We start from the raw sequence: 18,315 nt of genomic DNA, 5'->3' as shown, positions 1-18,315 counted from the left end.
ATCACGGCATGACCGCGCTAATCTCAAAAGGCACTGGACCGATTTTAAGAGGATTTCGCCATTCTAGCTTCTCTATAGAAACCACTAATGACCTGAACCACTTTAGAGATGGACATATAGATGATAAAAGCAAAAAGTTTGTGATAGATAATATTTGAGATCTTTGAGGGTTATTGCTGACTATTATGGGACTTGATAACTTGAACGACAAGACAATACAATAATGGAGTAAAATTAAAAGTCTTATGATAGTAAATATAATGTCCTGATCTTAAAACTGGATAAAGGTAGGTAATGTCTTTACAGAGGATAGAGCATCACAATAATTTGTGACATTAAAAACACATTATATTTATTTACAGTGACCATGAACCTACAAGAAAGCTTTAGGTGTTTTATAAAACAAGAGCTTAAAGACTGAGTCACACTCATTTAAATACCTACTTCTGTTATTCTGTTGATTTCGAGTATGGCTTGTACATTTTCAGAAAAACGCTACAACTCTTAGAGGATCTTGACTTCCTCAATGATTTCTGTCCATTTTGCTGAGGGCTCCTTTCTACAAGATGTTTTCTACCTATGCGCCTCAATTCTTCGTCTGCACAGTCCTTCCACTTAACTGCTTCTTGGATCTCACCTTCGGCCAATTTTGTTAAAAGGTGCACGTGTTACAGGTGCATGTGGTGGTGGGGGTACGTCCTAACAGCCCAGTTCATTCTCTATAAGTGCCATGCCTATGTAAATCTTTGTGCCTTGCAGTATTTGATGATTTTTTCTTTAAGACTCAATGCTTTTAACTTGTAAATTCATCCTGGTATTCCTGGTACAACATGTGATGTTTCAATCTCGCACTGTGGCAAAAATTCTTCTTAGGAAAGGTTTTCTAACACTGCCCATTTGAGTTCATTTTTATGGTAAAAAGAAAATTGGTAAGAAGTTTACAAATGATACGGATTTTAAATAAAATATAGAAAAAAGTCTTTAAGCTCTTTGACATTCATATTCAAGAACTGTTAAATTCATTAGAAAAATATCACGTCTCTTAAAAGAAAATGCTTACCCTAACTTATTGGCTACAAAAGCTTTCCAAAGTGATTTAACAGCTACTACGAAACTCGAAACTTGAAGTTCGTATCGTACCGTCCCTCTCGCTCTCGTATTAAATAGTATAAGTGTCAGAGGCACCGCACGACATAAACTTCGAGCTTCGAGTTTCGTAGTAGCCCTGCAGACACCACTCAGGAATCGACTCACTGAAAAATGTCTCCGTGATGTTCGGATGTGCTATCTAGACTGCTAAATTTGTTCATAGTTTAAACTTTACAATGCATAAAAATGTTGACAATCAGACATTTTCTCGTAAGTACCTAATATTGCAATACTGCCGTTTCCATCTCAAATGTACCGTTTACTAGAAAATATAAGTTTGTAATTATGTTAATGGGTTATATATATTATATAATACTAATAATTATGTTAATGGGTAATATATTGAATAAGGGCTACTTTGTAAAAAAAACCCTATTCTTCTCAAATCCGGATAAAATTTGATTAGCAGTAAAGCAAATTTATCCCGATATTCCAACAGCGTTAAGATTAACGTACGCATGCAGAATCCTGAAATCCGCTAAGTGCTTAGATTGCATGCCACGATTGTATTGCAAGTAACGTAAATGAAGATCAAGAGGCAAGAAGTCATAATGTGGATATTTCTCTAGGGTTTGGTGTACTCCCTCAACGACCCAAAGTGGATCTTGGCATTGGGCAGTCTAGTTTCCATTATATTATGTTCTTGCCCTGTGAGATCAGGTGCCAGTATGATAAACTCATTCGAACGGGTCCAGCTGAAATTTCAACTACTTAATTGTTCACGCAAATAAAGTTGCGAGTTAAAGCTAGCACTTTTACCAGCAAGTAGAGTAAAGAGTTTGAAGCGCGATATTATCTTGTGTGGTGGTATCTGTGTGACATATTTTTATTTATGTAGTACCAGTGGATGGATTGGTGATGAAGCTGTCTCGGATATGGTCGCGGACGCGGAGTAGCAAGATCATACATATATAACCAGTTAGACGCGTAGACTTTGCCATGACGTAAGTACTAGTTTAGATATAACATGTAAACATACTTATGTGGATGATTTAGTTTAATACAGGACAATATAGGCAATAGAATATAATAAATAACCATAGACAAAAAGTTTTTGTAATAAGCCGATCTCAACTCCAAAGTTTTCTCATTGGAGTAAAACAGAAAATTGGAAGTGAAATAAGAAAAACTAATTTTACTTCTCTACATTATCAAGATTGAATTCGTTTTAGGTAGAAACAAAATTCAAACGTTGATTTCACTAACAATAGACGGCCGAATCTAAATTCATAAATTGAAATGAATCCAAGCAATCAAGAATGCTACTCTTATTAATTTGTAGACCGCCCATGATTTGCTTAAAGATTAATCTTTTGAAATTATAAGCGCCTATTTGTGAGTCTAATCTGCTTGTCTTGAAATAAATTGATCTTTGTCTTTAACTTTATCATCTTGCAACTATTTAGATTTATAAGAGTAACTTTATCTTTACAAATTTAAGCGACTAGTATTATGTAGTCGTAAAACACTGTTACTGTTATCTATATCTTATGTTTATCTCTTATTGTGTTGTATGTATTCAAATGTCATTGGACTTACCGTTAAAATAAAATTAATCTATTTTGTTCCGGATTTAATTCAGCTCGGTGAAACCATTCATTTAAGTAAGTAATAAATGGAACGCATTCTCGCTCTATCGTTTAATTGGACCGCGTTAACTGACTGTTATATAAATGGAACCATGGCCGTATAAAACTTTCGATTTTAAAATGTTACATTAAGTAGGCTTGACTGTTACAGCTTGATTTATCTTCTGCACTTACGGTAAATTCTGTGTAATCTTTAGACGGTTAAATCTTGTAGCTGATAACAGACTTCACGATATCTTGACATGACATGTCTTTGATTGCCCGATTATGCTGTGGATCCGTTATCTTTGCAAGTAACCTGTTCTCAAGATAATGGATGCTAAAGAGGTCATAGGCATTGCAGGGGTGAATCAAAAGTTATGGCCATAATATATAGGTGTGGCTGGTCCAACTGATCCAAGTGTCTTTGTTCGGCGGCAGGGGCGCTAAGAGCGCCGTCCGGTCACCATGCCGCCGCAGTCGAGCTCGACCACCGCCGAGTGCGCACGTGTCTCGCTCCATCCCAACAACAAAACTTTCTTACGTCAAATCAATGGATATAACCTAACACGCCGCGCTCTGTATCGACAGAAATGTGACTGTTATTGTGTCTCAATGGCTTCTCTAATGTGCCCGTGATACGCGACGTGTGACGTGTTTGGTGCTAGTTTGTTGTGCTAATGATGTAATTTTTTTGTGCACTGTGTTTCAAGGAGCAATGAGTATCCAAAAGTGTTTTCTGGATAACTCCAGCAGGATGATAAAGGCGATGTCGACGGCCAAGTCGAGCAACAGCGAAGTGAAGACGGTGAGGAATCACAATGTTTCTAATTTTAATGTTAAATTTGAACGTAAGTGAATGCTGTGAATGTTTTAGATTTACGACCTTGTTCGTGCGTCCGTTTCAGTTTGTTTTTGTGTGAATCTTTTTATTTATAGGTTATCATTTCGCTAAAATAAACCCAAAGGTTAACGGAACTGTGTGTAATTAACGCGCAAACCGCATATTAATTCTACCGCTAAGGTTATAAATGTGAAGCTGGCGACACACTCGAGTAATATTGTTTCCTACTATTCAATCAGACATTCTTGAATGTTGGTTTCAATCATTACAAATATACGTTATGCATAGGGATTGCAAAATCCGGTCTTTTTTCAAATCCGGATTTTATGAAAATCAACACGAACAAATCCGGATTATCCGGATTTTTCGAATTTTAACATAATTTTACCAATTTAAAAAAAATATGGAATTACATTAAGAAAATGTAAAATAAAACTGTGTTTTTTTATATTACGCGTTTAATCAGTCTAATACTCTGATTGGAAACACTAACTGCAGTAAGTCTGTGAAGCCTGTTTGCCTGCGGTTTTGCTGAATCAATTGAGCATAACTTTGTGTCTAGGAGTCATTTTTTTCTAATAAATGTACATAAAAATGAAGCTAATTATATAACGCATTCTATAATATTTTTTACATGCTAAATACATATTTATTTAAAAATAGGTTGACCAGTTTGTGATTGTCACACTCACACGTCGAGCTACCAATATCACTTTGCGCAAATACTTGCTAATATCTTATGGTGAAGGATACGCTATGTTCACATTTTTATGGGAAAGTACATTAGTTCTGTTTTAGTTATCACGCAGAGTGATCCTCCAACTACCGAATTTTGTGTGCCTATCAGTACAAGTCTTTCGCGCGATGTGTATGGGTCATCTTAAAAGTAATTCCCGTGGATTCCCGTTGTGCGATATACAATGATTTTAATTCAATGTTTCTATTTTTGTTTATTAGTTGACTTTGTTCTTATTTCTCAGAATAGAGCTAATAGTACTCATGTAATAATAGTTTAGCAGTAATCGCCAAAATACTTTGTTGTCGTAATCCTCGGTGCCGTAATTCCGGTGGCATTTTTGATCACCGAAATTACAGATATGGCAGCGAAATTACTCATTATGCTCATTATGATTGAATCTAACGGTCCATCATCCCAGCCTATACACGTCCCACAGCTGGGCACAGCCCTCTTCTGAGAACATGAGGGCTTGGGCCATAGTTCCCACGCGGGCCCAGTGCGGATTGGGAATCTAATTGTAGTTTCATGTTAAACTCACTCGCTTGCTCGCGTCGCTCTCGTGAAATATAAAGGTACGGATTATGCTTATTACTTAGCACAAAAGCATGCTATTAATGAGCAATTACTACCGTGATACTAGCGTGTGTATATTTTTTTGTGGCATGCTGGCTATATGGATCACCCTGCTTTCTTTGAGCGTACTACCTGAGGCGGAGGTGGAAGGACGAATGTTAATAACAAGTATAAACGCGTCTGCTTAATGAACATGCATATATATTATGTCTGTCATTTACAGTAGGTGCAAGTGCGACTTTGCAAATTATGGATTATGAAAGGTCAAGCGAATCGATTTCGCATTTGATTTATTTTGATCGAACCTACATTCAAATATGGGGAACAAAGAATAATTTTAATTAATAATTTAAAACGAATATGTACATGTAGATAAAATAAATTATAGTTACGTACATAAATCATAGTAATAGTTCGTAATTTGAAACTAATTTCCTATGTAATTAATAAAGAAGTAATTTCGCTGTCAATATCGTAATTTCGGTGGCGATTTTTTTTTCAATATCGCATAGCTATTTTGTTATTGAATTTAAATAGATGCCTCTTGTATCATTGCTCTAATGCAAAGGAGTATCCCAACGAGTGTTTATTTTCACCAAAAGTAAAAAAAAAAATTACCCACCGGAATTACGTAAAAAAAGTATTTCAAAAATTCACCTTCAATGCCATAAGCACACACAAAACCTAAGATGTTTATTCTCAATTAAGGAACATTTACAATAGCAATGCCTAATTTGATTTTTTAATCCGGTCTTTTAAGTAAACGAATCAATCTGAGATATGATTGGATTTTCGTGAATCGTTTAAATAATTGCAGATCGCATTCCATAACATCGATCTTTTACAAAATCGATTCTTATTGCGCATCACATGAAATCACATTCCTATAGTATAGGTAGCCAGCGGGGCGCGGAGGGTGCCGAAAAGGTTATGTCACGTGGCAGGCAACATGAACGAATGAATGCGAGCAACGAAATTCAATAGATTCTGGTTAAATGTCAACTTAAATTGAAATCCGAAAAAACCGGATTTATAGTTTAAAATCCGAATTTATAAACACAGCAAAAATCCGGATTTATTCGGTTATTTCGGATTTCGAACTATCCGGATTGCAATCCCTAGTTATGCAGTACCTAAACGTCATTTACGCACGTGTTATCGCTTCTGTACGGACCAATACATTACAGAGTAACGATTGTGTTTATTTACGTTAAGCATTAACAACGGGAAGGGAAACAGTTCCTCTTTATTGAATAACTATAAACAGGAGTGCTTACTAAAAAAATATACAGACCAAACAATATTATGTAGTGGATGAACTTTTGTAGCTCAGAAAAAATGTGTTTGAGCTGTTCACGGTGCACACTATATAGCCCACAGCCGTTCAATATTCAAATAGCTGAAAATTCTTGATGAAACTGTCCATAATAAAATCAACGGAAGATATCCTCACAAACTGTATGTTCCTAGACAAAGACTCAGGGTTTTTAGTAAAAATATAAGTATTAAGGCAATCAAATTATACAATAAACTTCCTACTGACATAAAACTACTTTTTAGACAATCGAAAATTTGAGGATGAATTATTTAATTGGTTACTTGACATGTGCTTTTACTCAGTTAATGAATTTTTAAATAAATAAATTATTATGTTGAAATTATTAATTATGTACATTATAATTATTGTTGCAATATTAAGAATAATAATTATTGGCCAATTTGATAGGTCTAGCTTAATTCAATGTTTTTTCCTATAAAATTATAATTGTAAAAATAATATTTCTACGCCTATATGGGCAGGATATACTGAACACAATGTAACAATTCCATCAATTGTACCATATTCAGAGAAATAAACTTATTCTATTCTATTCTATAACTCTCTCGTTCAATTTATCTTTAGGAACACTTATGATTATTTGAAAAAATACTGCGTTCTTATTATTAAAAACTTTAAAGATGTGTTCATACGTCATAATGACATATGTTTGACTGAACGAATGAATGGAATCGATCAAATGAGTCAACGACCGTTCGATTGTCAGATACCGCGTTATGGTGTTTCGCTATCGTCAAGGTGCAGTCGTAATTGTTTCTATATATAGAAGTTAATTTTAGACTGCCTGTTTCCAAGACATCTGATACCAACTTTACTTGCGTCGGCAAATTGCTACTCTTAAAACGGCAGGGGAAAATAATGACTCTACTGTACCTGTATCAGTATTCAGTTATTCCATAATCTTGCATGAAAACATCAACCCTATCTTGACTACGCTAAAATTAAACTTATTATAATATCATTTGTCATAATTTTCATTCGACATTATTTTGTTTTGAGTAAGTAAAACTGTATTGTATTTTCAGGCAATCGAATTAAACTGATAACCTAATGTACAGTCAGCTGCATTAATATATGTCACAGCGGAGCGTGCAAAAATATCTTATCGCTTTGTTGTGTCAGATATTGATGCTGGTGACTGTCTGTACTAGCTTCTGTCAAAATTAATTTTAAAAACTTATTGTCAAACTCTCGAGAGACAAAAAACTCGAGACTTTTTTTGTTTTCCTAAATTTAATTAAGTGTCATATTCAAAATTAGTCTAGAACTTTCATAACTATAATAAGTATGAGCGTGTGTAAAAATATATACTAGCTATAAAATATTTTAAGTTAACACGGGAGTTGCCTACAAAAATATTGTTTTAAACTTTCGCATTTTAACTTATTTTATTACGTACACCCGGGACTTGTAAAAGACAAATTTATTGCTTATAGGTATATTATTATATTAATACATCATTCATTTTATTATTATATTTATACTATCATAATAGTGTTTTATCCGGATTTGTGTGGCAAATTTATGCGTTTACGCGCCTACCTACTTTTTAAGCGTTTTTTTGCTTCTATTTGTGAGATCCTGTGTAATTTGATTCTGTGTCATTAACATGTTTAATTTACTCTGTAATCTGTAGCTGTTGGTTCTCTTTAAATAAATAAATAAATACTATTTATTTTATCCCGGGTATAAAATAAAAAATGATAATAAATAAAATATGTTTTACTCAAAAAAATTTTTTTATGTTACTATTCTAACTAAGAATTCAAAAAGTGGACATAAATAGAACGCAGTCAGCTGGCTCAGCGGTGAAGCTTGGAGTTCCACAAGGCTCCATTTTGGGTCCATTTCTCTTTCTAGTATATATAAATGACCTGCCCCACTTGCTAGAACAGAAATGTAACATAGTATTGTTTGCAGATGATACTTCTTTGATATTCAAAGTAAACAGGCAACAAGAAGATCCAACCCACATCAATGAGACTTTAGCAGAGGCGCTAAACTGGTTCACCGCTAACAATTTATTACTAAATGCAGCTAAAACTAAGTGTATAAAATTTTCGTTGCCTAATGTGAGACAGTTTGAAACAACTATTTCCTTAAACGGAGAGAATCTGAAACTTGTGCATGAGACTGTTTTTCTTGGTCTTACGTTGGATCGTAATTTACAATGGAGCCCGCATATTTCTGGTCTTGCTGGTAGATTGAGCTCTGCCGCCTATGCTGTACGAAGAATCAGACAATTTACCAACGTTGAAACTGCCCGGCTAGTTTATTTCAGTTATTTTCACAGCATAATGTCCTATGGTATGCTGATTTGGGCAAGGCAGCCGACATAGAAACTATCTTCATTCTACAGAAGAGGGCAGTCCGGTCTATCTACAACCTTGGCTCCCGAGATTCACTAAGAGAACGCTTCAAGGAGATAAACATCCTCACAGTAGCTTCACAGTATATACATGATGTGATATTGTATACACACAAGAATATCGAGTCCTTTAAAAAAGTGTCAGACGTACATGATATCAATACTCGTAATAAGCACAAGCTTGCCGTTCCAAAATTCCGTTTACGGAAAGTAAGCAAATCTTTTGTGGGAAACTGTGTGAGATTTTACAATAAAGTTCCTGTAGAAGCATGGAAATTGCCACACAACTCTTTTAAAGAATACATAAAGAGTGCACTTCTGAAGAAAGCTTACTATAAAGTTGAGGAGTACTTATGTGATGATGCGACATGGCCTAAACTGAAAGCCGATGAAAATTAGGATGTTGATGTGTGATGTGATGTATTCGTGTTTGTGTATGTGTGTGTTTTTATGTCGGTGTATAAATAAGTGTTGTGAAGTGTGACTTGGCAGTGTCCCGGCGCATTTCGTGTCTAGTTTCTGGTTCTGTTGCCGTTGTCCACGTTGCAGAATTTAATTTAAAAATATTTATTGGTTTGACATTTGGAGACCTTATACATCTCCATTTCTTTATTTTAATAATTATTTTAAGTTTTTGACATTGGAGGCTTTTTACACCTCTGAAGATTGTATAATTTGGTTAATTAAATTAGTTTACTTTGACATTCAGAGACTATATACATCTCTGAATTATTTAGATTAGGAATTTTATTTATTGTTAACTCAGGGACTTTCTACATCCCCTTGCTATATAGTAATTTTATTATTAACTCAGGGACTTTATACATCCCCTTGCTATATTTAAGGCTGTATATTGTTAAGCTTATGGATTTTAAACGTGTATATTTTTAGTTTAATTTCTAGTCACAGGCCCGCGACGTCGAAGCTCCCAAGACGATCCCATAGAGCTTATGGGAACGGAAGCAATACCATGCACTCGGTACCGCTCTGCTTTCAGAGCATGACATGAGTTCGTGTGAGCTAACTTTGGGGGCGGCAGACGTGAGCTTGCCTTCGGAATCCAAAAGTTTAATGATTACTTGACCTGAAATGTAAATTTCAGAATTAAATTATTATTATTATAATTATTATTATTTTTAATTTATGACGGTGGAAGCAGTCTACACTTCCACTGAACGTAGATTATAGTTAGAGTTTAGTTTTGTAACTAAGGGACCCCATACATCCCTGTATTATTATTATTATTATTTTGTATTTTCTTTTATTTCATTGTATACTGTAGTTTTTAAGTATTTTATTTGTAATTATTTTATGTTGAAAAAATGACTTTCTGCCAAGTTTCTTGCGGCGCATTCTTCTTGGCAATGATGGTCTTTCCGAAAGCGCTGGTAGTTTTAAAAAATGACGTGTAAAAGTGCCCATTGCGGCCTATTTACTGAATAAATGATTTTGATTTTGATTTTTTGATTTTATTCAATCGTGGTCTTAGGGCAGCTTTAGTTGCATAAAAAAATACCCGTGCCAAATTTTATGTGCCTAAACTTACCTCGAGATTTAATTACTTACTTTATCGCGATTTCGTGGAATTATAAACTAAACTGATGATGATGATGACTATTTATTTATTTTTAAAATTACCTCGCCGCGCGCCGTTTGAACCATATAACAGTGACCATGCGTGATTTGTCTCTTTTTTCTTTTCGCAAAAAATCCGGAAAATAATAATTAATAGTAACTTCAATATTAGTATATAATTATAGTACCTAGTCGTAATAAAATCTTCATACTGATCAAAAGTGCCTAGATATATATATATATTGTCAGTTTTTAACATTTTAATATGGGTAGGCGCATATTACTACTGAACTGAGTAAAAATGTATTTATTTCTTCACTTACAACTATCAAATTTGTCTAGTATAATGAGTTTATGTTGGAGTGGAGTGTCATGTATGGAGAAAAAAAAAGTTGTTTAATCAATCTCGAATACGTACCTGCAAAAACTTGCATACCTACCTATGGACTAGTTTCTCAATAAATATTTTCATATTATTTTTTCGACGTATGTTTTAGCCCTCAACCTTACCTCAAAGATTTTGATTCTTGTATGAAAACTTCGTAATTTCACATAAAAATAAATAAATATTTTTTATCCTAAAAAATGACAGGACATCAGCTTCAATCAAAAATTGTATCAATACATACAGTTTCGTGTTACAAGTCACATAAACATACTAACACGAAAATTGGTGGTATTGGCTTGGAAGTCTATTTAATTTATAATTTTGGTACATTTAGTGCGTTACAAAGGCGTTTTACTTAAACTAAGGTATATTTTGAATAAGATGACAACATAATTTTAGGTAAAAACACAATATTTTACGGAATTTAACATAAAAGTTTTTTTTTTCAATCTTTGAATGACAGTAGAGGGCTCAAAGTAGGTTTGAATATTTTTATTTATCTCATAAACCTTCGAACAAATCGCAACTTTTTAGCCCTATTCATACAAAATCCAAAAAAAAAATCGCTCCACCCTTGAGTCTCCGAGGACTTTTTTGACGTGTGATTATTAGTGTTATGTATGAAAGAGAATCACGAAAGCTTGAAAAATTAGCCAAATTATCATTCCTCAATTTAATTTAACCTCCTGAGTCCTCGCGTACTTTATAAAGGACTAAATAACACTAAAAATGACGGCCGAATGTACTTTATAAAGTACAAATTCTAAGAATTTTGAAATAATAACCAAAATATCAAAGCAGGTCAAGCACGTCTAGGTCTTAAGCACTAAGTTTGTTAAAAAACGTCAGGACTCAGGAGGTTAAATATTTAGTACGAGCAAACGAAACGCTAGTGCAGACTGCCTATTTCAAGGGTGTATGCGGTTGCCCTGACCTGGAAATGGTAGCGTCAGCACCTGTTGCTCACATCCTAGCTGCCCTACTTACAGCGTTCGATATCACCACTGCTGGATGCAGCCTCGCGCGTCATGTGCTCCTGGTAGCTTAACAACTTCAACACCCCCAATTGTATTTGCTAACAATAGTAGATTATTGTCGTGGCCTGGAAGTAGGCAATTGCTGGCTGAGTATGAGTATTAAACGGACAAGCCTGCGAGTCCGTTTAACTAATACGAAGCCAGCAATTGCCATTCCAGCCGAAACTAATATAAAGCTTTTCTCAAAAATGGTGAATAATTCTGAAATAGAATAAACTTTTTCTCAAAATATATTATAAAATTTAATTTATTCCAATATTTTCTTATGCTTTCCCGCCTTTTTTCATTAAAAATAAACTGCAGGTGTATTTTTCCACCGAAAACACCACAAGCAATTTCAGACCCAATAGAAAAAGTCCGGAGTTCCAACAAACTATCTGATACTGGCCATTAGACTTGCTTGTATACGACTTGTGCCAACATTTCCATGGCCTTTTTAACTTTAAAAAAAAGTGACTTATTGCAGGCGCGCTAATTCATTATTGTCGAGCTAGTGCGCCTGCAATCTTTTTAATTTTTTAATTTTTTGCTGACCATAAACTATGCACTTCACCTTCTAATATGTAAAGAATAATGTCAACTTTTACGGTCATTTTTGAGAAAAGAGTCATTGTACTCGTATTGTATTGTGCCTACAATGCTGCCCATGGATACAATGCTTTTTTAACGTCCATAGCCAAAGTGGCCAAAACGGAACCCTTATAGATAGTTTTCTCGTGTCTGTCTGTGCGGACGACAACGGCTTAGCTTAGAGACTACGAGTAGTGCTGGAAAGCTATTATTAGTGCTAGTTTAAGTAGTTGGTAAGCTTTGCTAAGCTTACTTTGGGACTAGGTTAATTGGTGTGAATTGTCCCGTGATATTTATTTTGCAATGATTTACGTAGCAATTTGTCGAAGAAGTTGTAAAATAAAATGTAGATTTTTTTTATGTTGCTACCGGGTCCCAACTTCTCATAGACGTGAAGTGGGGATGACCCTTGTATGAAACCAAAATTATGCGACCGAAACTACGCGCCTCACAACTCAAAAAATTGCGAGCGTTCGGGCTCACGGCTCACCCTTACCACCCCTTACCTTACCTCACACACACACACTCGTGCGACTATATTAGTGCAGGAAAGCTGTAATGAATAATGAGTAATATACAGCGTGTATTTTTGATACTAACTGTAACCAGACGAAGGTTTAAGTGCTGTGAACCGATATCAAAACACATTGTTAATTTTGAATTAACTACCAGAGCGTAATTAATTTTTGAAATATTTTCGAGCAGTAATGTAATGCGTACAATAATTTGATACGAGAGAGAAGCGTTCTGTGACAGCTGTCACGTCAACAAGTGCAACGTTTTGAATAAAAACAAAGTTGTATCATGTAGTGATACATTGCGTGCTAATTAATTTTGCAAGGAAAATAATAAGTCATTTTTTTTACTATAACATAATAAAACGTGATTATTGGGGCCTTCACCAACTACCCTTAAAGTTTGAGGTAGTATCAAAAATACACGCTGTATACGTACTTAGCGATTTGTTGAAAAAGTGATAAAATAAAATATAGAAAAATTTTTTTTAGGGTACAACCTGCCAGCCATGAATAGATGTAAAGTGGGGATGACTAACGTTTTCTGGCCTCACCCTTAACATACACCTTTACGTACACGCTGATATGTTATTAATATCATAAAAACTATATACTGACGGTACGTGTTGCTCCCAAAAGCTTTCCCGCTCATGTAGCCAAGGTAATAGTGCCATTAGCAAAGCTCTAAATCTGTCTGTATCAACCGTTAGCAAGATGGATGTGCTTCAGATACTCCAGAATAGACGTCTACGCGTTTTTTAAAAACGGTGCAATTTTTCCTTGTTATCTACAATCGTTAGAGAGGGAGAATAAGCATACAAATGAACGCAGATAAATGCATTTAATAACAAAATGCCACAGAATTGGTTTGCGGTTGTCGATTGTGGTTAGGTATACAAGTTTTAAAATTAGTAGTCAAAATACCACAAACGGGACTTACCACGCTATTATTGCACAAGTAATATTTACCTCGACGTTACAGTAGACTGAAGTACGTGACCACGGCAACTGTAACGTTGCCGAAACGTCGAGGTAAATATTACTTGTGCAATAATAGCGTGATAAGTCCCGTTTGTGGTATTTTGACTATGAGTGAGAATCACGAAAGTTTAAGACGTTATTTTAAATTAGTGTCTTTAAAATTATGTAGTATTTTGTAGATGAAACCGTACCTAATCCAGTTTTGGTTTGTGTTAGAATTTCCATATAGTACGCAGAACAGATGGCCATTGGGCCGAAAAGTTCTTGATCGGATCGGCAAGCGCAGCGCAGGACGTCCACCAACGAGATGGATAGATTAAAGTCGCGGGTTCACGGTGGATGCAGGCCGCTTCCGACAGAAGCAACATTGTTTATGGTGAGGTCTATGTCGAACAGTGGCCGTACGTACTACGGCTGATATTATTATGATGATGATGATTATTAGAATTTTGGACGAAATTTAAACATAATGAGGGCGATTCTAGTGTATATAATTAGGGTTCCGTGCCTGTAAAGGAAATAACCTAACCAACAAAAAGTTGGAAAACTCCCGACTTTGTCACTTGAAGGTACAATATCTCAAACACGGCTAAACCGATTTTGATGAAACATGCGTAAGAACCATGGCTAGAAAACCTTATTTCAAATAAAAAACCGCATTCAAATCAGTCCACCCGTTTAAGAGCTACGGTGCCACAGACAGACACACACACAGACATACAGACGCGCATAGCGGTCAAACTTATAACACCCCTCTTTGCGTCGGGGGTTAAAAATGGAACCCAGATTTATAGTTATTTGGAATCTTACTTCCTACTAACATTATAAATGCGAAACTAAGGGGCTGTTTCACCACCCATTGATCAAATTTATTTGACAGATAAATGTGATGCCGTCTCTGTCTATTCGAGCAAAACAAACAGAGACGGCATCACATTTATCTGTCAAAATTTAATCAATGGATGGTGAAACAGGGGGTCAGTATGTGTTTGTGTGTTTGTTACAACTTCACGCTAAAACGGCTGGACGGATTTAGATAAAATTTGGTATTTTAGATAGCCTGGACAGCGGCACTAAAGCAGAAAATGTGGAATAATACTACTTTTATCCCGTTATTCCATCAGGATGGGAATAAAATATCGAAACATCAAGGTTTTTTTTAGGATTAGAAAGGAACATTATTAGATACTTAGGGTAAGGCCTTCTTTTCAATGGAGGAGTATATTATGCGTGATAGTTCTGCAACTTTTTAGACTTTATTTAGTTTACTGCATAACTGAATGTGCCTACCTACAAGACATTTTATATTGTATGTTTTCGGGCGCAGCATAGTGATACAAATCTATGATCAGTGTACCAACTATTTTAACCTATGTTTGACAAATAAATTATTTGTATTTGTATTTGAAATTTGGCGCGGATGTTACAATGTTAATGAGAACTTCGATGAAGTTATTGGGAATTCCCGTGGGAATTTAGAATAGCCCCGGAATTTCGATTCAACTTCTAGTTTTACAATGATTTACGCGTGCGAAGCGAAATTTTAGGTCTGATAGAACTCTTCTTAATATAAGACACATTAACTCATAGTTCTATCAGAAGACCACATTTTGAAATTTAATTTTCATTCAATTTTTATGGAATAATCGAGAAAACTAATAAAAATGCAACGTTGCCAGCTCAGCAGGTATAAACGCTCTTGACAAACTGTCGCCGTTGCGTGCCATGCCCGGAGCGTCAAAATCGGTGCCGACACGCTTCAGGTCAGGGGTTGACATGTTGTAGTCCGTGTCACGTTACATTCCGTACTTGATACGTTCCTATTATGGTCATGGTTTTCGATATACGTAAAAGTATTGAGACAATTTCAAACTTTCAAAAGTACTCGCCAACAGGATAGAATTAACAGTTAATTTAAAAACAGCCTTGCTTCGGAAGTATTCATGGAATGACATCTAGTGTGTACAGCCATTGGCCAGAGATAATAAGACAGTCTGAACAGCCGAAATTAAAAAAAATGTTATTTAACTTTTTACTCGAAAAGGCATATTATTCAATTGAAGAATATTTAAATGAAAGATGGCAAATTTATGTTATAAAATATTTGATAACAAAACGGTGTTCCATTCTTTCACAGACAGAAATTTCACAGAATTTCGTTTCGCAGAAAAAGTTTCATATAATATTTAGTCCTTGTATTTTTACTTCGTGTTTCAATTAATATATATTATAAGTACTCTTTACTTGAATGAAACATGTTTAATATAAAAATAATTCAATGAATTTTATAATGAAATTGTTTTATTTAGCAATTGTGTCAAACCATAGAATTATTTTTAAAGAATATTTTTTATCGGTGTATTTATTCACGATATTTTGTTTCAACGTAAATGTAAAAATAGACGTTATGTTGTCCATAATTTAATAAAAATTAACACATCTTAATATAGTAATTTTATGTAGGTTAGATTAGAACTGTGACCCCACCAGAAAGCGAATCGCTTCCAAAAATGTAGGTTAGGTTAGGTTAGAACTGTGAATCCACCAGAAAGCGAATCGCTACCAAAAGAGTAGGTTAGGTTAAAACTGTGACCCCACCAGAAAACGAATCGCTATCAGAAAAGTAGGTTAGGTTAGAATTGTGACCTTACCATAATGCGAATCGCTACCAGAAAAGAAGGTCAGGTTAGGTAAGAAATGTGACCACACCAGAAAGTGAATCGCTAGTTATTGGAGGGTACGCATTTTGTCGCAGGTATGAATTAAAACGTTTAGAAACTACCACCACATGAAATGTTTTTCTTTGTCATAAGATTTATATCAACTAAATAATATAAGAATGAAGAATATTTTATTTGTTATTCTATGAAATGAATACCAAAATAATGAATTTTATTTGTAACAAAAGTCAATGATACAAATTTCTTCAAAGTAAATATGTGTTCCATGCATGTATTGATTATTCTATGAAACAATAATATGAGAAAAAAAAATCTGTTAAACGAAATTCTATTAAAATTTTGTCTGCGAAACAACGTACAACCTAACAAAACATGCATGACGTATTATTAAATGCCTATATATTTGGTGCGACATAGTGACACTATACATATATGTATTTCATTCATTGGATCTCTGTACTACTTGTTTTGTTAAATAAAATGATTGATTGATGGTGCGTGGTATGGTGTAATGGGCCTTAAGATCCATCGAAATCATCATCATTATCATCATCACAACCTATATCCTACTGCTGTGCACAAGTCTCCTCTAAGAATGAGGCTCTCCGGGCCGTATTTCCCACGTGAGCCAACCGCGGATTGGTAACTATCACACACACTGATAAACTGTTTCGCAGGTTCCTCATGATGTTTTCCTTCAACGTAAAGCCGTGGTAAATTTCGAACGTAATTTCACACATGAATTTAGAAAACTGAGAGATAATGAGCCCGGGTTTGCACCCACTATAATCAGGACACTTATGCATGTACTCATAAAGCCTGTATTATTAATGATGAGGTATATTTATGTACAGCCAATTAATCACTCAAAACCATATTTAATTTCTGATAGCTGCGATAAAAGTGTCATTTTACCAGATTAGTCATGTCAAACGTATAATCAATCAAAACAAGTGACAGCATCGAATCGATAAACCATTGTCCTACAAGGATTTTTTTAAGAAAGGTTTCCCTGCCGGCCGCGCGGCCGCGTTGGGTATTCGTTTGGGATATTGCTGTCTTTATCACTCGTGACATAAGCGCTCGCAGCCGTCCCCCCCATGCCTTCCGCAACGTCGTCCGTAATTTATATCGAGATAGCTGTAGGCTTTTCAAGATTTGGGCGGTTGAATTTTGGGTTTCATTGTCCTCATATTATACGAAAAGTATAGCACAGAAATCAATGATATTTTACAATCAAGATATTCATTTTATTTTCTATGCCTGTTTTTTTTCGATTTTTGTAATGCTTTATTAGTCTGTAATTCTCGTGCAAAGTTGACATCTTTTTTTTGTCGACTTTTGAGCTCCTGTAATTCCGATATTACATATTTATATGAAAATCTGAATAACCGCAGGCATAGATAATTACGTCTAGTCCATACTTACAAAATGTAATCTATATCTGTTGCCTAGTTTTCAAATGAGACCGGAACTACGTTTGTATGGAGAATGCTAAGCTTTTCAGACACTGAATATTTCCAAACTCTTTTCAGATATAAAGAAAAATAAAAACAAAAGGTCGCAGTGAGGGTTTCTTGTTCTTGACAGCCGTCGTCTCTAGATGGCGTTAGTATCGATTGGTGCGTTTGATCCTCAAAGTTGTCAAACGGAGCTTTAAGAAAACCCCCTTTCACGTAAAAAAACGCATCGAAATCGGTACTTCTGTTCGAGAGCTACCATGCCACAGACAAGACAAACATTGGCGTTAACCTATAACACCCCTCTTTTGCGTCGGGAGTTAAAAAAAAAAAACCAAACCTCGCACAGACAGTATGACAGTCGTGATTAAAAGTAACAATTAACATCCGTGATAAAGGATAAGGCGTGACGCAATTGTACCCTGATTGACCAGCTGTGAGACGAAACTCTATCCCCACCAATTATCGGGTAGTGTTACGTGCGCGTGCGTTTGTTTACATGCAGCGATATGGCTTTCTGGGTGGCCG

The 18,315-nt window shown here is 35.1% G+C and overlaps 1 protein-coding gene across 21 annotated transcripts in view; it reads left to right on the top strand.

Annotated features, from left to right (window-relative positions):
* The first annotated feature begins 3,166 nt into the window (after positions 1-3,166).
* Positions 3,167-18,315, top strand: part of Trpm (transient receptor potential cation channel, subfamily M) — a 343,650-nt gene continuing 328,501 nt past the window's right edge. For 14 of the 21 annotated variants that reach the window (XM_074097935.1, XM_074097925.1, XM_074097938.1 and 11 more), the window contains exon 1: positions 3,169-3,525. In XM_074097935.1, coding sequence (XP_073954036.1) covers positions 3,436-3,525 — 90 coding nt within the window. In that variant the 5' untranslated portion in view covers positions 3,169-3,435. Of the gene's footprint in view, positions 3,526-18,315 lie in introns of all 21 variants that reach the window. The other 7 variants (XM_074097936.1, XM_074097931.1, XM_074097934.1 and 4 more) reach the window with 3 other exon arrangements.

Source organism: Choristoneura fumiferana, chromosome 14, assembly GCF_025370935.1.
Source record: "Choristoneura fumiferana chromosome 14, NRCan_CFum_1, whole genome shotgun sequence".
In the NCBI taxonomy this organism is placed as follows: Eukaryota; Metazoa; Arthropoda; class Insecta; order Lepidoptera; family Tortricidae; genus Choristoneura; species Choristoneura fumiferana.
Note: the sequence above shows the minus strand (reverse complement) of the source record. Positions and strands in the feature narration are given on the sequence as shown.